General features: G+C 38.7%; 1 protein-coding gene across 1 annotated transcript in view; it reads right to left on the reverse strand.

The window, feature by feature from the left end:
- MUC13 (mucin 13, cell surface associated) overlaps positions 1–3,610 on the reverse strand; it is a 117,001-nt gene extending 113,391 nt beyond the window's left edge. The window contains exon 1 of the mRNA XM_044073755.1: positions 3,508–3,610. Coding sequence (XP_043929690.1) covers positions 3,508–3,596 — 89 coding nt within the window. The 5' untranslated portion in view covers positions 3,597–3,610. The remainder of the gene's footprint in view (positions 1–3,507) is intronic.
- Positions 3,611–22,334: the final 18,724 nt, after the last annotated feature.

Genomic DNA, 22,334 nt, shown 5'->3' on the forward strand with positions numbered 1-22,334 from the left:
CTTTTTGGCATTTAGCTTGAGGCCATGATTTTGACACCAGGTGTCTGTCTCAGTTAGACCCTTTTGGAGGATGTCTGTGTCAGCCGGAGAGTCAATTATAGCCCCTAGTTTGCAGTAGTCTGCGAACTTATTCAGCCATAGTCCTCCTGTGCTTGTCTGTACCTCTGAGAAGTATATGCCAAACAGGAGGGGTCCTAAGACTGAGCCCTGGGGAATGCCACTTGTAACTGGTTTAGAGTCAGACCTAGCTCCAGCAACTCTCACCATGTGGGTTCTGTTCATGAGCCAGTTGGCAACCCATCTTGTGACGTAGAGGTTTATGTTCAGGCTGGTGAGCTTGTCTATAATGCCAGAATGGGGAATGGTGTTGAAGGCCTTAGCGAGGTCTAGGTAGGCTGTGTGTACCACCTTTCCCTTCTCTATAGCCTTGGTAACTGTCTCAAAGAAGTCCACCCAGTTTAGGAGGCATGATCTGCCCTTAACAAAGCCAAACTGGGTAGGGTCCAGTGTTTGGAGGTTCCCAATGTCTCTCTTAATGAGTTCCATGATGATGCGCTCCATAGCCTTGCAGACCAAGCTAGTCAGGCTTATAGGGTGATAGTTCCCAGGGTCTGTTGTGGCTCCACCTTTGTGGAGTGGAATAACCATTGCTGTGTGCCACTCTATGGGTATGTAGCCTGTGGAGAGGCTGAGTTTGAACAGTGTGTTTAGGTGAGGGGTTAGTTTGTCTTTGAGCTTGTGTAGGATGCAGCCTGGGACACCGTCTGGTCCCACTGATGTTGTGTTTTTGGCTTTGGAGAGGGCTGTTTTAACCTGAGTGCCTGTGATTTCAGGGACTCTACATTCTTCTGGTATGGTTATGGGCTCTTTTGGGGGTGAGAGGGGGGTGAAGTCTGCACTGAACCTGTCTGCCAGAAAGTTGGTGATATCGGTTGGTTTAGTGTATTTTGTGCCATTCTGCACTAACTCCAAGCAGATTTGAGCATTGCCACTTAGGTTCTTTACATAGCTAAAAAATGCCTTGTGGTTATCTTTGGCATCCTTGGTAGTTTTTCTTTCAAAGCTCACCTTGGATGATTTTATGAGGGATCGTAGTTTATTGCTGATACTGATCAGGGATGTCTTCCCTTCTTGGGATTTTACTCTTTTCTGTACTAGTTTCCTCCTTCTATTGTATAGCTTGTTAATGGTAGGAGTCCACCAGACTGGTTTCCTTTTCTTGGAGGAGTGAGTCTTGGTTTTGCTTGGGATGGCACGATCCATGCATTCTTGTAGCTGCCCATAGAATGCATTAGTAAAGGATTTTGCAGCTTGGACAATGTTATCCTTCAGCACGGGGGCTTTGAAACTTTCCACCTCGGTCTTAAGAAACGTGAAGTTTGCTTTTGAAAAGTTTATCACGGTGGCTTTCTTATCTAGGGGTGGGAGCGGAATATGGATATCCAAAGTGATTTGTTTATGGTCAGATCTAACCAGTGAGGGGATGACCTCTGGTGTGGAACACCGGTCGCCCATGTTGGTGATGACCAGGTCCAATATGTTGTCACCTCTGGGTGGAGTGTTGACCAGTTGAACTAGGGAGTTTGAGTTTATAAATTCTAGGTAAAGTTAGGCAAGAGAGTTAGTACTTGAGTAGTTCTCCCAGTTAATGTTTGGGTAATTGAAATCACCCAATATTAGGGTGTTTGGTAGGACCTTTATGTTTCCCAGTGTTTCCAGAAATGTGGAATGGGGGTCCACCTGGGACATGGTGGGTGATCTGTAGCAAGCTACAATTTAAATTGCAGTTTTGCCCATTGTTAGTTGCGCATGGATGATCTCTGAAGCATCGTGCTTGCCCACTAACATGGAGGTGTGGTTATCCTTGATGAATATGGATACGCCCCCACCTTTTGTATTTTGGTTTGGGTTCTGTGGCCGAAATGTATGGTATGAGTTGTAGCCTGGTAGTGCTGGGGTGCTCTCTGGAACCTTAAACCAGGTTTCTGTTACTGCACATATATTGATTTTCTCCATACTGAGGAGTGATTTGAGTGCATGCATTTTGAGGGTTAGACTTCAGGCATTGAGTAGCATTACCCTCAGTTTTTTGTTACTTGTGCTATTTATGGTGGTGGGTTTGTCTTTTGAGCCTTGCTTAAAAAAGGCACTATGGGGGTGGCAAGAGCCTCAGCAAGTATTCGAAAGCCTAAGGCTGAAAGGTGCAAGCTGTCTCTAGCGAAGCAGCGTGGTTGTCGAGCATGTCATCCCAGGCAGACAGACACTAGATCCCCTTTGAATGACACCAGAAACTTAGCCAATTGTTGAAATCGAGAATTTTTTCTTCATACCGTGGTATCAGTCTTGGTGAGGGCAGGATGCTACTCAGGGTCTAGGTCATACCGGCCTGGACTATGTGATCAGAGAGCACTTCCATGTCTCTTTTCATGTAGTCCAGGAAGGTATGGCTCAGTTCATTCACGCCAACATGGACAATGACAGAGTCATATTTGTACTTGTTCTGGAGTGACCTGAGTGCTTGTGTTATGTGGTTGAAGTACATCACTGTTCTAACAGCGGAGTGGAATAAAGCACAGATTGAGACCATCCTATAGTTCTATTAAATTCCCTGTTCCTTTCATACAATCCTTCTCTACTGCCATGGGGCCTAAATTTCAATTAGTGGCTCAGGTGCTTATTAGAACTGGAGGAAGCAAATAAGGTTGAGTAGTGGTCTTTTCTCCCCTTCCTTTGAAGGAGTAGTAGTATGAGGGAATACATGCTAGCCTTGTTCCTGGGGTTAGATTCTCTATTGTAGACCAGAGAATGGCTGGGGTGTGTCTGTTTTGGGGGTGAGCACATCTTATAATTGAATCATTGACGATGTGAGCATGTATCATAAAATGAGTCCACTGTATGCATATCCCTGGTCATGTAGCAAGCTTCCCTGCAGACCAACTCTCAAGCTGCTATTTCTCAAACAAGATGCCATCATCACCAAACAAAGGGAGTGGGGTGTCCCTGGCCTGGATGGGGTTAAGTACCTGAGTAAAGATACAAAATAATAGCCTTTGGACTAAAGGGGAAGGGGATTTAGGAGAGCCACACTATCACAGGGGAAGAACTATCAAGCCTCAAATACCTGGAAAACCTGGTGGCAAAAAAAAAAGTATACACGTGCACACACACACACGCACACGCACACGCACACGCACAAGCACACACACACACACACACACACACACACACACACACACACACACACACACACACACACACACACACACATACCTGTAGATGTACATATATAAACTGTGCATGCAGATCTTATTTTTAAGTAGCAGGTAAAAGATTTTAGGAAATTGTAAAAGGTTTTTGTTTAATTTTAATTTTTTACTTGTCCAGAATGAATTTCATACTCTAGACATATAACTTTCTCTTTTAACAGTGCATGGTTTTGCCATTATTTATTTTAATGAAAAATACATAAAGCATTGCAGTAAAATGCAAATAACATGTGTACTTAACTGTTGACAGCCTTTGTCACCTTTCTTGTAACCAGGGCTACATAAGCATGATGGTCCATTAAAAGTGTCATTAACCCAATGAGCACACATTTCGTTAGGCCCATTGCAGCCCTTACAGTCTGAAACAAAGCCATATAAAGTACAAAATGTGAAAACAATGTGAAATATGTTACATATCAAAAATGAGTTTAACATTAACTATATGAGTACCAACAATATTGTGAAGAAAATATGTGTTTATCAGAGATAATTGTGGTTAAGTTCAAGACACAGTGTCAGCAGCAATATAACTAATGCTGGAAGCAAGTCTAGGCAGCTATTCAGAGAAGTGTGACATGAACACACCTTGTTCACAAGCCTTTTTTTTTAAGTTGGCTTTTCTAACTAGTTTTAATAGTCAGGCTGACACAGAATAATTATGTAGTATTAGGCATACTTCAATTTGAACTCAATATACAGTGTATATCCTAACATATCAAGAAAAGTGAGAAGAATGCAGTTGAAACTGACATTGATCAAGTACTGTTTTCCCCGGTATATGCAAAAAGTCTAGTGTCCATGGAATACAGCATTCTCTTAAGGTGATGTAGTGTAACTTTACCTGTCTGGTTCTGGAAGGAGCATATGACAAGAATGCATAGGATAATCCTTTTTGATAAGCAGAAGCATAGTTTGCTCATCCCTGGGCTGGTATCATGAGGCATGTATGCTCCTTTCAGACAGGTGGCCAGATGCAACCATTGAGATCCCAATTGTGTGCCCTGCCCCAACCATCTTCCTCCTTTGCATTCAAGCCTAAGTGCTATAACTTTTTTTTTGTTTGTTTGTTTTTTGTAAAACCCGAGCACTGTTGTGCTCTATTCAGGCAGGGTATAAACTGTAAATATTTTTGTTACATTTCTAGCAAACAGTTGCTGCAGTTTATGCCCTACCCGCACAGAACAATATGGTGCTCATGTTTTACTTAAGAGAAAAATAATAATTCTTATAAACTGTAGCAAACTGTTTGTTACAGCTGTATCAAAAAGATGCTGCAGTTTATACCCTGCCTGCATGGAGTGGTATGGTATTCAAGTTTTAATTTAAAAAATATTTCTTCTTATAAATTGTAGCAAACTGTTCACTACAAATGTAGTAAACAGTTACTACAGTTTATACCCTATCTGTACGGAGTGCTATGGCACTCATGTTTTAGTTTAAAAAAATATTTTAAACTGCAGCTAACTGCTTGCTGCAATGTAGCATGCAGTTACTATTGTTTAGATGGCATACAGAATGGTACAGTGCTCAGGTCTGATAGCAAATGCAATACTGACTTTTAAAAGCTAGTATTATATTAGAGATCAGATAGTCTGATGATGTCCCCCAACACTTTGTGTCCCGAGCAGTTGCCCCTCTCACTGTGCCCTAGCTATGCAACTGTTGATAATGACTGATAACACCATTTGTACAACATTGTGAATAATGTAGCAACCTCACTGTAAGTTGTCTTTAGTTATATGCTTATAAAAATATTTGCTTTTCCTGCTTTTAGAGAGAATTGGTATGTAACAAGCAAGCAAAATTTGAGGGTAATGCTACTCAATGCTAGAAGTCTAAACCTCAAAATGCATTCACTTGACACTCCTTAAAATGGAGAACATCGACATCTGTGCAGTGACAGAGACCTGATTCAAGGCTCCAGAGAGTATCCCTGCCTTACCAGGTTATAATTCATACTACACCTTTCGGCCACCTAACCTGTACCGAAACATTAAAGGTGGAGGTGTGTCCATATTCATTAAGGTTATCCACAGCTCTAGGCTAGTTGCTCAGCATAATGCATCTGAGATTATCCAACTGCAACTAACTCTGGGCAAGACCGCAATCCAAATTGTAACTTGCTACAGATCCACCACCAAGCCCCAGGATTTCCACTCCTCATTTCTTTATACACTGGAAAATATTAGGGTACAATCCAACACCCTAATAATGGGCAATTTCAACTGCCCCACCATTAACTGGGAAAACTACTAATGTACCAACCCTTTTGCTCAACATTTTCTGGAATTCAAAAATTCCAATGCCTTGGATCAACGTATCCACACCCCCACCAGGGGCAGCAATATCCTAGACCTGGTCATTACCAACATGGGCGACCGGTGTTCCACACCAGAGGTCAATTCCTCGTTGGTCAGATCCAACCAAAAGCTAATCAGCCTAGACATCCACATCCCACCCCACCCACCCATTAGGGAAACCACAGTAAAAATTTTCTCCAAAGCCAACTTCATGCTTCTTAAGACAGAAGTTGCAAACTTCACGACACCCATGCAGATGGACAATAGAGGTAAGACTGCTGAATCCTACACAAATGCACTTTATAACCACTTACATGAATGCATGGATCGTGCTATTCCTAACAGAACCGAGATGCTATACTACCCAAAAAAGGAAGCCAATCTGATGGTTCCCTGCCATAAACAAACTCTACAACAGAAAAAAGAAACTATTGCAAAAAAGAGTAAAATCCCATGACTAGAAGACCTCTCTGGTTAGCCTCAGTAAGAAGCTGAGATCTCTCATAAAATCCTCCAAAGCTAGTTATGAAAACAATAATGCCACTGATTCTAAAGACAACCACAAAGCATTCTATAGCTATGTCAAGAATCTCAATGGCAACACTCAGATCTGCTCTGAGTTACAGCACAATGGCATTAAATATACAGAACCAACCGATATTGCCAACATCCTGACAGATAGGTTTAGTGCTAACTTTACCCCCCCTCACCCACTAAAGGGCCCATCTCTATACCGAAGGAATGCAAAGTTCTTGTAATCACGGCTGCACAGGTAAAAACTACACTCTCCAAAGCCAGGAAGACAGCATACATAGGACCAGACAATATCCCAGGCTGCGTTCTACATGAACTACAGAATTAACTGGCACCCCACCTAAGCACCATGTTCAGTCATAGTCTCACCTCAGGCTTTGTGCCCACTGAATGGTGCACAGCAACGGTTATCCCACTCCACTAAGGGGGAGCCACCACGGACCCCGGGAACTATCGCCCCATTAGCCTAATGAGCCTGGTGTGCAAGGCCAAGGAACATATCATCATGGAACTTATAAACAAAGACATTGGTAATCTCCAAACTCTGGACCCCACCCAGTTTGGGTTTGTAAAAGACAGATCATGTCTCCTACACCTGATTGACTTCTTTGAAGCAGTCACTAAAGCTGTAGATGAGGGTAAGGTGGTTCACACAGCCTATCTAGATCTTGCCAAGGCGTTTGACACCATCCCCCACTCTGGAATTATAGATAAACTCACTAAACTAGATATAAATCCCTATGTCACAAGATATTATTTATCTATAATTCCAGAGTGGGGGATGGTGCCAAGGCGTTTGACACCATCCCCCACTCTGGAATTATAGATAAACTCACTAAACTAGATATAAATCCCTATGTCACAAATGGCTCACTGACAGAACCCATACTGTAAAAGTAGCAGACTCCAAATCTGACTTCACACCAGTGACAAGTGAAGTACCACAGGGTTCAGTCCTGGGTCCTCTCCTGTTTGGTATCTACTTTTCTGAAGTACAGGCTAACACAGAAGGTCTTTGGCTAATGAAGTTCGCAGATGACTGAAAACTAGGAGCGATAATTTAAACTCCTAACGATGTGGACATCCTACAAAAAGGCCTCACTGAGACAGATGCCTGGTGTCAAAGTCATGGCCTCAAGCTCATTGCCAAAATGTGCATTGTCATCCCTTTTGGTAAAAACTCTGTACCCATGAGCTACCACATTGGTTGTAGTCTACTTAACACCGAAAGTGTGATAGGAGACCTTGGGACACAGGTGGACAGTAGTCTCTCCTTCGATAATCACATTACCACAGTAGTCAGGAAATCCTTTTACATGGCACACCTCATCACAAAATGTTTCTCATCCTGGAAAAAAGAGATCATTGTTCCCCTCTATTCGTCATTCATTAGACACATTATAGAGTACAATGCCCCTTTTGGTATGTACCTCACAAGACATCTACAACATTTGGAAAGGCAGCAGAAATACCTCACAAAGAGGATTACCAGTCTCAAAGAGATGCCCTATGCAGACCATCTCAAAAAACTCCAGCTTTACTCTGTCACATACATTGCCAAGGCTATATATAGGATCTAGCAGTAAAATCATTTTTATTAACTGTAGTCTATCTTCAAATGTTAATATTATCTTGTTCCATTTTTCCACAGAGATTTTAATTGTATTGATAATATCATTGTAGTTTTGGGAGACTAATTCATTATTATCCATGCATAACTCAATTCCTAGATATTTTCAAGTAGATTCTTGTTTCCCTATGATGTGATCCCACTTAGTCTGCAGTTCTTTTTTTTTAATTTAAAAAGAAAAAATTTGATTTTGATTTATTGAAATGGAGTGCTGAAGTCATGTGAAATTTGTCAATTAATATATCTAATTCTTCTAATGTCTCTTTTTTATTAGATAATGTTAGTAATATGTCATCAGTAAAGAACATTCCTTTAGAATTGTATTGTTGATAAACATCTATTCCTTTGATTTTTATATTGTTACAAATTGAATCTGCCAATATTTCAATAGCCAGACCAAATAGAATTGGTGACATGGGACATCCTTGTTTAGTACCTTTTGTTATATGTATTAATTTAGAGGTAAAAGGACCTAACTTGACATACACTAAATTATTTGTATATATATTCTTTAGGAGATGAACAAAGGATGCAGTAAATTCAAATAGCATTAGGATTTTGAATAAATAGTCACAATTTAGGGAATCAAAGGCTTTCTCTACATTTAAGCCAATTATGACTGTTTCTTTATTTTCTTTATTAACATAATCTATAAGAGAAATTATCCTTTTAATATTGTTATATGTGTGTCTATGATACTCTAGTTTGATCATTATTTATTGCTTTGGATAGTGGTATTTTAATTCTGTTAGTTATATTTTCATAAATATCTTGTAGTCATCATTTAATAATGATATAGGTCTATATGAGGTACAGAGGTTTGGGGATTTGTTTTCCTTTGTGATTAAGGAACATCTCCAAGAGGGTGGTATTAAACATTGTTACTGAATTTCTAATAGAGTTTTATGGAAGAGGGATAGTATCTTTGAAGGAAAATGTTTATATATTTCCATAATTATGCCATCTATACATGGAGCTTTATTATTCTTACCTTCCTTTACTGTATCTGCAATTTCATTCTATTTATCATTTAATACTTCTACTTTCTTTTTCATCTTCAAATGATTTTGATTTTTTTCAGCTTTTATTGACAAAGGTTTGGATTGTAGCTCTAATATTTCAGAATCCCATTCTCTGATTTTTTTTTATACCAAGTTAGAGTTTTACCATATATGTAAGCTTTTGAGTCCCATATCATTATTTTATTTATGTCTGTGATATAATTAATATTTAAGAAGAACTGTAATTCAAATAATAACCATGGTTTGAACTCTTTAATTTTAGTTATATATGCTGGAATTCTGGAGTTAAAGATTAATGGTCTGTATGCATTTTGAAGTTTTTAGTATCAATGAATTTTGGTCTGAAATGGGGCAGGAAGTGATTGAGAAATTAATGATTTTAGAGTGTAAGTCATGGGCAGCAAATATTTTATCTGTTCTAGTTTGGGTATCAAATCTGTGATCTTGATGGGAAAACAACAAAGATTTATCTTTTTTAAATCTGAAAGTATCTACAAGATGAAATGATTGTACCCACTTGTTTAAAGCTTTTGATACAGCAGATGTATGCAGCGGTCTTTTATTTGTAGTTTCAGAAATATCAAATATACAGTTAAATCTCCTCCTAATATTAAGTTACCTTTATAATTATTGGAAATGAAATCCAAGTGTTTTTAACAGTTCATGTTCCAATGCATGGGAACCAGTATAGATTGGCTAGGGTCCATATTCTGTTATTATATTTAACTATTACTAATGCCATAAGGCCTTCTTTATCTTCATACTTATAAATGATTTCTGGGTTAATCACATTTGTTTTCCATAAAATTGTTACCCCTTTTGTCTTTGTATCATAAGTGGATTGTGCCAATATCATATATTCCTTAGGATTCCATTTGTAATTGTCATTTGTTTTGAAATGCACTTCTTGAAGGAAGACAATTTGTGCTTTGTTCACCTTTAAATATTTCAGTAGATTTGATCTCTGCTAGGATTGTTTAAGCCATTGGTATTTAAAGATAATAAAGTTAAATCCATCTTAGGTTATTCAGACTATGTATTTTTTGTTTTATTGTGACTATTAAACATTTTCCTCTGCTAACTATAAAGTATATGTTTGAGCTTTTAAAGGAAATTATCAGTTTTATACTTTGAGTGTTTACCAATAAAGTAATGTTTTGGTCAATCATACTAAAAATGTTTTTGTGAAATAACAAATTTAAATTAATAAACGTTAACATAACTAAGATCCCCACTAGCCATGGAATGCAAATAATTCCTAATCTGATGGATAAACCTAAGTCCATCAGATTATCACTCATACATTGACAATACAGACCATCTGAGCTCCATAAATTGAATTATCATATGGAGAATATTTGTAATAGGAATAAGCAATATTTATATTATTTTGAACATATAAAGTACTATTGTAGATTAGACTGAATTCTAATACAATATAAATGTCTACTTATTATATAAGCAATTAATATTTACATGAAAGATAGATGACAAGCAATTCAATCATAGCAAAGTAGGATGTATTATATATAAAACCTCAGTAAAAATTATAGCACACAGTCCATCAGATTATCACTTATACCTTGTCAGTCCAGGACATCTGAGCTCCATAAACTGAATTATCATATGGAGAATATTTGTAATAGGAATAAACAATATTTATATTATTTTGAATAGATATAGTACTATTGTAGATTAGACAGAATTCTAATACAATATAAATGTTTACTTATTGTATAAGCAATTAATATTTACATGAAAGATAGATGACAAGCAATTCAATCATAGTAAAGTATGATGTATCATATATAAAACCTCAGTAAAATGATAGCACACAGTTATTTAACATATTCACCCTTATTGATGATGTATTTCAAAACTTATTAATTAATATAAATAGATGGTAATTATAATACAATGTTTATAATACAATGTATTTTACTGGATATATCAGAAGTTATTGTCTACTAATGCAGACTGGTCTCATGTTTTTTATGACTGTACCAATATTAAAACATATTGGAACGAGATTAAAACATTTTTTCAAGCAATCTATACAGATACATTTGTTTTGACAAAACCTTTAATTTTATTGAATGTAATTAATAGTAATCATATGAAGAAAGATGATCTGTATTTGTTGTGGACCATGTTAGCTATAGCTAGAAAATGCATAACCAGAAGATGGAATTCTAATGTAGCACCCACTATGGAGGAATTCCTATCTTCACTGAAGAAATGTATACTAATGGAGACAAGAACTAAAGAGCTAAGAACTTTTCCTAAGCCATTGGTTAATAATCTGTGGAAGAAAGTTTTGAATTTGACTGATACCTTACAGCTGGAATAAAACTCTTTCTAACAACCATAGTTAACATATTAAGTTATTATTTATTTACATATATTATTATCTAAATCCTTTTTGTCAGAATGAATGTAAATATTGTATATAGTTATTGAATGTCGTGAATGTATGAAATTATTGTGTTATTTCATCAAAATAAAAATCATTTGAGTAAAAACAAAAAAAGATGCTATATTTCATTGTCTGCCACCATTTTTGTAATCACTTTGTTTGTTGCTAACTTACTTAAAGCATCAAGTTTGTTTTATGTGAACATTGATGAAAGTTAGTACATTTTAATTATCCGTGCATCCCTCTTCCCCCCATTTCCTACACATAAGGATTTTCATATCTGTCATTTCTTATTATAAAATGAGTGAAATTATAGGTTAAAGACAACAAATTCACTTATTGTGATTAATGATTAAAAGTTCCTTTTCCATATTCATAAATTGCCATTTTATGGCATATACTAAAAGTTTTTAGATTTAAATGGCAACATTCTATTTTGTATAATCAGCAAAGGTTTAACTGATTGATTATTGTCAATTTAATACTATTTGTTCAGAATGCGATTGTTACATTCTGTGACATTCCCAGTTCAGGCTTTTATTGTTTCCCTTGAACAACGTTGTCAGTTTGATGTCATGTATAAAACATTAGTTACCTTGGTAACAGCTTAAGTATTATATATGGTCAAGATGGGTTACAAAACCACAATTCAAGTTAAAGCAATTATATAACTTGTTATGCACATTTATTTATATAAGAAAATCATCATGCTTCCCTTTAATGTTCAAACACGCCAGACCACTGCAAAGGGTACTGCACAAGACCATGTGCTCTTAGTCTTTCAGAATAACTCAGACTTCCACTCTTATGTAATTCCTTAAATGTGTTTGGACCAACATACATTTTAAATATAAAATTATGCTTATTATTTTTTTTTATCAAGAATCAACTAAATAAGCTAAACAAAGTGTTGGGAGACCATCAATATGTGTGCATGTTGTTTAAACCAACCCTTATATATATATATATATATATATATATATATATATATATATATATATATACACACACACACACACACACACACACACACACACACACACACACACACACACACACATATATATATATATATATATATATATATTTTTTTTTTTTTTTTTTTTTTTTTTAAAGCATATGACAGGGTGCCTAGAGAGGAGTTGTGGTATTGCATGAGGAAGTTGGAGTGTCAGAGAAGTATGTAAGAGTGGTACAGGATATGTACGAGGGTAGTGTGACATTGGTGAGGACTGCAGTGGGAGTGACAAATACGTTTAAGGTGGAGGTGGGATTACATCAAGGATCAGCTCTGAGCCCTTTCTTATTTGCAGTGGTGATGGACAGGTTGACAGATGAGATCAGACAGGAGGCCCTGTGGATTATGATGTTTGCAGATGACATTGTGATATGTAGTGAGAGTAGGGAACAAGGTTGAGGAGACCCTGGAGAGGTGGAGATATACTTTAGAGAGGAGAGTAACGAAGGTCAGCAGGGCTAAAACAGAATATATGTGTGTAAATGTGAGGGAGGGTAGAGGAATGGTGAGGATGCAGGGAGTAGAGTTGGTAAATTTGGATGAGTTTAAGTACTTGGTATTAATAGTTCAGAGTAATGGTGAGTGTGGAAGAGAGGTGACTAAGAGAGTACAGGCAGGGTGGAATGGATGGAGAAGAGTGTCAGGAGTGATTTGTGACAGATGGGTACCAGTAAGAGTGAAAGGGAAGGTCTACAAGAGGGTAGTGAGACCAGTTATGTTATATGGGTTGGAGACGGTTGCATTGATGAAAAGGCAGGAGTCAGAGCTGGATGTGGCAGAGTTAAAGATGCTAAGATTTGCACTGGGTGTGACTAGGATGGACAGGATTAGGAATCAGTATATTAGAGGGTCAGCTCAGGTTGGACAGTTTGCAGACAAAGCAAGAGAGGCAAGATTGCGTTGGTTTGCTCATGTGTTGAGGAGGGATGCTGGGTATATTGGGAAAAGGATGCTAAGGATGGAGCTGCCAGGTAAGAGGAAAAGAGGAAGGCCTAAGTTAAGGTTTATGGATGTGGTGAGAGAGGACATGCAGGCAGTTGGTGTGAAAGAGCATGATGCAGAGGACAGGAAGAAATGGAAACAGAAGATCCTGGCGACCCCTAACGGGAACAGCCGAAAGAAGATGATGATATATATATTTTTTTAAACAAAAACTTCATTGCCTTGAATTATCTCGGAGGCTCCTCAGAGCCATTAGGCATTTTTGCCACTCTGTCTCTGTTATCATAGAAACCTGGGAGCATCTGTTTCTTTTAGTTTGTCTGTGTACTGCATACCAGAGGCTCATGATGGACCTCAAGAAAGCTTCACTTCACTGCATCTTCAAGCCTAAATTCCCTCCCTTTCAGCAAAGCAGCAGCCAGGACACGAATAGAGTGCAAACAGATAAAAAAAATGAAACCTCCCAACAAGCTGCCACAACAATAGATAACACATTCTTCCAGCCTTCCCTCCTCTCACTCAGCAGATATATAAAGAAACTATTCTCTGCCAGAATATCCTAAACCACAGTTTTATCTACCCCCTTCCCCTGGATGCAGGCTAAAACACCAAATGTCTCTTCCTAATACACAGAATTGCCAGTGATTCTAGGGACAACCACAAAGCATTGTATAGCTATGTCAAGAATCTCAATGGCAACACCCCAGATCTGCTATGAGTTACAGCACATTGGCACAAAAATTACAGAACCAACTGATATTGCCAACATCCTGGCAGGTTCAGTGCTAACTTTACCCCCCTCTCACCCCCAAAGGGCCCATATCTATACAGGAAGCACGCAAAGTCCCTGTAATCACAACTACGCAGGTAAAATCTGCACTCTTTAAAGCCAAAAACACAGCATCCATGGGACCGGACAACATCCCAGGCTGGGTTTTACATGAACTTCAGAATGAAGTGGCTCCCCACCTAAGCACCATGTTCAATCATAGTCACATATCAGGCTTTGTGCCCACTGAATGGCACATAGCAACAATTATCCCACTCCACAAAGGGGAAGCCACCACTGATCCTGGGACCTATAGCCCTATTAGCCTGATGAGCCTGGTCTGTAAGGCCATGAAACGTATCATCATCATAGAACTCATAAACAAAGACATTGGTAACTTCCAAACTTTGGACCCCATCCAGTTCAGGTTTGTGAAAGGCAGATCATGCCTGCTGAACCTGATAGGCTTCTTTGAGGCAGTCACCAAAGCCGTAGACAAGGGTAAGGTGGTTCACACAGCCTATCCTGACCTTGCCAAGGCTTTCAACACCATCCTCCATTCTGGAATTATAGCTAAACTCACTAAACTAGGTATAAATCCATATGTCACAAGATGGGTTGACAACTGGCTCACTGACAGAACCCACACTGTAAAAATTGCAGACTCCAAATCTGACTACAAACCAGTGACAAGTGGAGTACCACAGGGTTCAGTCCTGGGACATCTCCTGTTTGGTATCTACTTCTCTGAAGTACAGGCTAACACAGACGGTCTTTGGCTAATGAAGTTCGCAGATGACTGCAAACTAAGAGCCATAGTTGAGTCACCAAATGATGTGGATATCCTACAGAAGGGCCTCACTGAGACAGATGCCTAGTGTCAGAGCCATGGCCTCAAGCTCAATGCCAAAATGCGCATTGTCATCCCCTTTGTTAAAACCTCTGTACCCGTGAACTACCACATAGGTGGCAGTCTACTTAATGCTGAATGTGTGATAAGAGACCTTGGGACCCAGGGACACAGTAGTCTCTCCTTTGATAATCACATTGCCACAGATGTCAGGAAATCCTTCTATGTGGCACACCTCATCACAAAAAAGTTCTCATCCAGGAAGAAGGATGTCATTGTTCCTCTCTACTCGACACTCATTAGACCCATTATAGAGTACAGCTCCCCTTTTGGAATGTACCTCACAAGACATCTGCAGCAGCTGGAAAGGCCACATAAGTACCTCACAAAGAGGATTACTGGCCTCAAACAAATGCCCTACACTGACCATCTCAAACAACTCTAGCTTTACTTTGTAGCATATCGCCTATTCCGAGGTGATCTCTGCCTAACATATAAAGCTATGTCAAACCCAGAGCTGTTTGACATGCTACACCTAAAGAAATCTCAATCCCTCTAAGCTACATGCTCTAGGGACTTAAACCTTGTCACTACAATAAACAGAACATGCTGGAGGGATAAATTCCTGTCCCAGAGACTTCCCATACTCTGGAAAAAGCTACCCATCTATGTCAAGCAAAGTTCCTCATTAGCATTCTTCAAGAAAAATCTTGATGAGTGGATGGGAAATAGGAAATACACCCTGGGGATCACTTCTGTGCCTCTGCTCGACAGGGGCACAGGAATAAACTTTCTTGGGTGGCGTAACCCAGGGAACCTTGTTGGCTGGGCTTAATTAGGCCATTGGGCCGATAGCCTAGTATCTACCTATGAACCTATGAACAAGCATCAGTAAACCTCGATCACAAGCCGCAACCCACAGCTTCCCAGAATGTAAACAGCAACATGCAACAGCTGCGAGACACAGCTGCATCCACACACAACATGTCAGGCTTATTCAAACAGCACTTGAAGCTATGATACCTGCCATAATTGATATTAACTATGTTTAGACAAAATAATAATGACATTTTTACTAGCTGCCAGACACGGCTATATCCAAGCACACCATAAAAGGATTGATCAAACAGCACTCAAAGCTATGATACCTGCCATAACTGATATTAACTATGTTTAGACAGAATAATAATGACATTTGTACTAGTTGCCAGACACAGCTGCATCCACGCACACCATATCAGGATTGATCAATAAGTACTCACAGCTGTGATACCTGCCATAATTAATGTTAACTATATTTAGACAGAATAATGACATTTGTACTAAGAGCTTGCTACTATTACTTAACCAGGATATATATGACATTTCTAAATCATACTTTAACTGAAGAAGGCATTAGTCTCCATGACAGCATTTTTTTTTCAAAACACTCTACTGTTACTGCTGTTATATATAATGTTAATTTGTTACATTTGAGTCTGAACTCTGACGAATGGTACCTTGTTGAATTAGTTAATTAATTACTTAAATTATTATAAGTAAAATCAATGAAAAAATAACAAGATAAGTATTCACTGAGTTCAAGTGAGGGAATAGAAACTTCTATGTTTGTATTATATGTTGCTTTGTTTGGCTTATATATAATATAAATAGTAACCCATCTTGACCTACCTTTGTTTGTGAAGAATTACTGGACTCTTTGAACATTCTGAATAAATCATTATTGTTTCTCAGTTGTTTAAGAAACCCTCCTTTTTTAAATAAAAACAGTTGACAAGTGATGTACCATATCAGTTGATACTTTGAGAGATGTGGTTGTAAGAGTTATTTTTTTGGGACAGCTATCTTGGAATCAGATTTTTGTTTCTTCTTTCTAGCATCAGTCCAAGGATTAGTTTTTTTTATTATTATTTTAAGAGTAGGGGCCATCCATTCCATTTCTTCTGGGATAGACACTATGTTGTTGTTTTTGATGAATAAAGTAGCTTCTTCTAAGTCATTAAAGGTTCTCATCTCATTGTCAAAAAGTATTTGTATCTTGGCTGGAAAGGCAAGCTGTGCTTTAATGTTGTTTTGTTTCAACAGTTTTATTATTGGCCAGACTTTTTTCCTTTGTTCTAGTATTTTGGAAGAATAATCATTGTCAAACCTTATCAGGCTTTGATTGTATTTTAAGGGTGATTTTCTCCAAGCAGATTTTAATATTAGTTCCTTGTCAAGAAATGAAAGAAATTTTATATCTATGGATTAAGGTGGAGTACTTGTTGAGTTAGAAGCAAGTTTCTTCAGTGCTCTATGCACCCTTTCAATTCCAAATGAAAGTCCCTCTTTGAAGTCTAAAACTTCAGGAATCCAGGTAGTTAAGAATGAAATAATGACTTATTCTTCAGTGTTTTCAGGCAGACCAAAGATCCTTATGTTGTTTCTCCTTCCCCTGTTTTCTAAGTCATCTATTTTGTTAAGCAGCCATGTATTCTTTTTAAGCAGAAATTCCTTTTGGAATTTTTCCTCTTTGAGTCTCCCTTCATTTAGAGAAGTCTCTTATATTTGTTATTTTTGTATAGTGTTACTGTAATAGTTCCTTAAGAGTATCCGTTTGTTTTTGAGAATTTAATTTGAGGTTTTCTAAGTCATTTTTAAAGCCATCCATCTGCAAAGATAGTTCCTGTAAGGTAGATGTCATCAATTGCAGTTATTTTTTCAAAGCAGCATCTGGATGAGAATTCTTTGAGTGTTTCATATTCAGTGACTCAATATATCTCCAAGTTACTTGATAGGAAAATTTTTGTATACCTCCACCAAAATTTTTATTTATGTAGTTTAGTAGTTTATCTATAGATTTTTGATGTTTTAAACTTGAATATAATAAAATGTTCCTATATTATTATACTAGTTTATGGAGCTCTAAAAATTCACTGCTCTCAGTTGACCATCTAGGCCCCACCCCTTTTTTGCAATTTTGTTATTCCTGAATCTGTCTTATTTTTGTTTACATTCTTAAAAAAAGTTGAAGAAGGGGCCTTATTTCAAAATGTGATTTTGGAGCTGCATCTCCATCTGCACCCACATTAATTTGGCCCTTGATGTTGGTGTGATTTTTTTTTTTTTTTTTTTGGGCTTGGCTTCTCTGCTTATTACCAGGTCCTAGTTAAAAATCAATGATGTAAAAAATAAAAACATAAATAATGCACTTTATAGACATTACATAACCTGTAAAGGGGAGTGTAAATTCAAATTGGTCTTTTGAAGACGGTCCAAAGTGACCCTAGAGGGGTTGAGTGGGAATTGAGTTTGGAACTTAAAAGAACAAATTAGGACAAATGCCATTCATCCATCGGGCCTTAATGATATGGTTTTCCTTTATTCTATTTTAAACATGCAATTATCTTTATTGTAAAGTGTGGTAAAGCATGAAATAATTTTTTCTACAACTTTTTCTATATATATATAGATAGATATATGTGTGTGTGTGTGTGTGTGTGTGTGTGTGTGTGTGTGTGTGTGTGTGTGTGTGTGTGCAATAGTTTATATTTAAAATGAAACAGGATGATATTTCAATACGTCAATAAATTATATATATTTTATACATTTTTCTCTGTATTTTTATGTTTACATTTTATGTAGAGTTCGTGAGATTTAGTAGCTTAGTTCATATAAATGGCAAAAGGTGAATTTATTTGTTAGTGTGTTTTTAAACACTGTATTATATAAGGAAATTACATTTCTTTTGCATTCTGATGAAGTTGTAGTTATAGTGAGAAAAGCACTCACTACCTTAATTAATACATTTTATTTATATTATCCTGTGGTTGGATAACTTTGGTGGTGATGTTTTACCTCCCTGTACAATTTTGGCACCCATTTACTATACTTCCCAGCTGTTTCTTTCCATGCGATGGTTAAAGATATCAAATAGTAAAAAAGTTCCAGCTCTATAGACCAATTCTTAAGTCACATGTTCATTAACATCATGATCCATTCTTATATAAAATATGCATACACCTTTTTTAACATGGAATAATAAAAAATAAATATTAGTAAATAAATTAAATTAAGACAATGATATTAAAGTCATAGCACTTTTCTTTCAAAACAAGTTTTCTTGACTTGTAGTAATTTAATCCCACATAGACATGGGCTCCTAATTTTAAAAATGTAATTAAGTTCAAGAGACAGGGTACAATAGCAAACAATTATTACAAGTGATGGATCAAGTAATGTTAGAATGGGATAACATAGCTAAACCTTATTTCATCACACTGAGAGAAAATGTGGTTTATAGTTTCATAGGTTCATAGGTTCATACTAGGCTATCTGCCCTGGGGCAATTCTAAGCCTAGCCCGATTCTGTATCGCTTACGCCACCCCTTGATTTGAGTATACTGTGCCCTTTTTAAGGTTTAGTTTACTGTGCCTCTGCTAATAGTGACACGGGAGTAATCTCTGGGACAAACCTACGATCCCCCATCCACCTATCGAGATTCTTCTTGAAGAGATTCAGTGAGGTGCTCTGCCTCACATGAACTGGAATTCTATTCCAGAGTGAAGGGAGCCTCTGGGTTATGAACCTGTCCCTCCAGCAAGTTCTATTTATTTCTGTGCTGAGGTTCAAGTCCCTCGAGCGTGTGGCTCTAAGGGATTTAGATTTACTGAGGTGGAGCATGTCCATTAATTCTGGATTTGACATAGCTTTGTATGTCAGACATAGATCACCTCGAAGTAGGCGGTATGCAACTGAGTAGAGCTGGAGTTTTTTAATTGAGCAGCATATGGCATCTGTTTGAGACCCTTGATCCTCTTGGTGAGATACTTTTGGGGTCTTTCTAATTGCTGCAGGTGTCGGGTAAGGTACATCCCAAAAGGGACATTGTATCCTATGATGGGCCTGATGAGGGATGAATAAAGGCACGATTACCTCTCTTGATCTAGATGTGAAACCCTTCGTGATGAGGTGGGCTATGTAGAAGGTCTTTCTAACCACTTTGGCAATGTGGTTTTCAAAGGAGAGATTGCTTTCAACTTGGGTCCCCAGGTCCCTAATAACTTTCTCTGTACTTAATGGGTTTCCGCCTATGTGGTAATTTGTGGGCACATTGTTTTTGCCAAAGGGTATGACTATACATTTTTGGCATTTAGCTTTAAACCATGGTGCTGGCACCAGTTATCTGTCTCTGTGAGACCTTTTGAAGGATGTTTGTGTCAGCTGGAGAGTTGATTATGGCCCAGTTTGCAGTCATCTGCAAACTTGGTGAGCCATAGTCCTCCCACGTTTGCCTGTACCTCAGAAAAGTATATACCGAACAAGAGTGGTCCCAGGACAGAACCCTGTGGGACGCCACTTGTGACCGGTTTCGAGTCTGACATGGCTCCAGCAACTCTCACTCTGTGGGTTCTGTCTTTGAGCCAGTTTGCGACCCATCTTGTGACATAGGGGTTTATATTTAAGCTGGATAGCTTATCTATGATGCCCGAGTGGGGTATTGTGTCAAATGCCTTTGCAAGGTCCAGATAGGCTGTGTGGACTACCTTTCCTTCATCTATGGCTTTAGTGACTGTTTTGAAGAAGTCAACCAGGTTCAAAAGGCAGGATCTGCCCTTGACAAAGCCGAACTGGGTAGGATCTAGTGTCTGTAGGGCCCCGATGTCTTTGTTTATGAGCTCCATGATGATCCTCTCCATAGTCTTGCAGACTAAGCTAGTCAGGCTTATGGGGCAATAGTTTCCAGGGTCCATAGAGGCTCCACCTTTGTGGAGTGGGACCACTGTTGCTGTACGCCATTCTGTGGGCACATATCCTGTAGTGAGGCTGAGACTGTATAGCTGTTTTATTTGAGGGATTAGTTCCTCTTGGAGTTCATGTAGGATGCAACCTGGGACGCCATCTGGTCCCATGGAAGCAGTGTTTTTTGCTTTGGAGAGGGCAGCCTTCACCTGAGTATCAGAGATGTTTGGGAGGCAGCCCTCTGCCGGGATAGATACTTGCTCTTTGGGGAGGGGTGGAGAAGTTTGCACTAAACCTTTGTGCCAGTATATTGGCGATGTCTGTGGGTTCAGTGTATTTTTTTGTCATTTAGAATCAACTCAGAACAAGTCTGGGAGTTGCATCCCAGGTTTCTAACATAATTGAAAAAAGCCTTATGATTGTCTTTGGTGTTCTGTGCAATTTTTCTCTCGAAGCTGGCCTGGATAGTAATTTTTTGCTAGTACTGATCAGAGATGCCTTCCCTATTAGGGATTTTGCTCTATCATGTAGTAGCTTCCTCCTTCTGTTGTACAGTTTATTTATGGCAGGGGTCCACCAGACTGGACGCCTGCCTTTGGATGATTGGGTCTTGGTTTTGTTTGGGATAGCATGATCCATGGATTCCTGGAGATGTCCGTAGAATGCGTTTATATAGGATTCTGCAGTTTGGGCAGTAGTTTCCACTGGCCCTGGGGCCTTGAAGGATTCCACTTCGGTTTTGAGAAGTGAGAAGTTCGCTTTTGAGAAGTTTTTCACTGTGGTTTTCTGGGCTGGGGGTGGGGTCGGGATGTGGACATCAAGTGAAATTAATTTATGGTCTGATCTTACCAATGAGGGATATACTTCTGTTGTGGAGCATAGAGTCCCCATGTTGGTAATGATCAGGTCTAGTATGTTGTCCCCTCTTGTGGGAGTGGTGACTAGTTGTTCCATAGCATTTGAGTTTATAATTTCCAGGAACCTTTGGGCTAAGGTGCTGGGGCTTGAGTAGTGCTCCCAGTCAATGTTTGGGTAGTTGAAGTCACCCAATATAATTGTGTTTGGAGAGATCTTCATGTTCTCCAATGTTTTCCGGAAAGCCGAGTGGGATTCCTGACTTTGAGAGGGTGGTCTGTAGGATGCTATAAACTGAAAAGCAGTCTTGCCCACTGTTAGTTGCACATGGATGGTCTCCGATACTTCGTGCAATGCCACTAACCTGGATGTGTGGATATCCTTGATAAATATGGAAACTCCCCCTCCTTTTGTGGTGCGGTCCGGGTTTTGGGGCCGAAAAGCATGATATGAGGTATAGCCTGGTAGTGCTGGGGTGCTCTCTGGAGCCTTGAACCAGGTTTCTGTCACTGCACAGATATCGATGTTCTCCATACTGAGGAGAGCTTCGAGCGTGCATCTTGAGGTTAAGACTTCTGGCTTAGCAGCATTACCCTTAGTTTCTTGTTCCTTGTGCTGTCTATGGGGTGGGTTTGACTTTTGAGCCTTGCCTAAAAAGGCACTATGGGGTGGCAAGAGCCTTTGCCAATATCCGAAAGCCCAGTGGTGACAGGTGCAAGCCGTCCCTAGCGAAGCAACGTGGCTTGTCAAGCATGTCATCCCAGGCTGACAGACACTGGATCCCCTTTGAATGACACCAAAATTTTAGCCAATTGTTAAAATCGATCATTTTGTCTTTGTACTGTGGCATCATTCTAGATGAGGGTAAGATGCTGCTCAAGGTCAGGGTCATACCAGCCTGGGCAACATGATCAGAGAGCTCCTCTATGTCTCTTTTCATGTAGTCCAGGGAGGTACATCTCAGGTCATTCACACCAGCATGTACAATGACTGAGTCATATTTGTATTTG

The sequence above is a fragment of the Protopterus annectens genome, chromosome 6.part0, assembly GCF_019279795.1.
Source record: "Protopterus annectens isolate FY-2018-M chromosome 6.part0, PAN1.0, whole genome shotgun sequence".
Taxonomy (NCBI): domain Eukaryota; kingdom Metazoa; phylum Chordata; order Ceratodontiformes; family Protopteridae; genus Protopterus; species Protopterus annectens.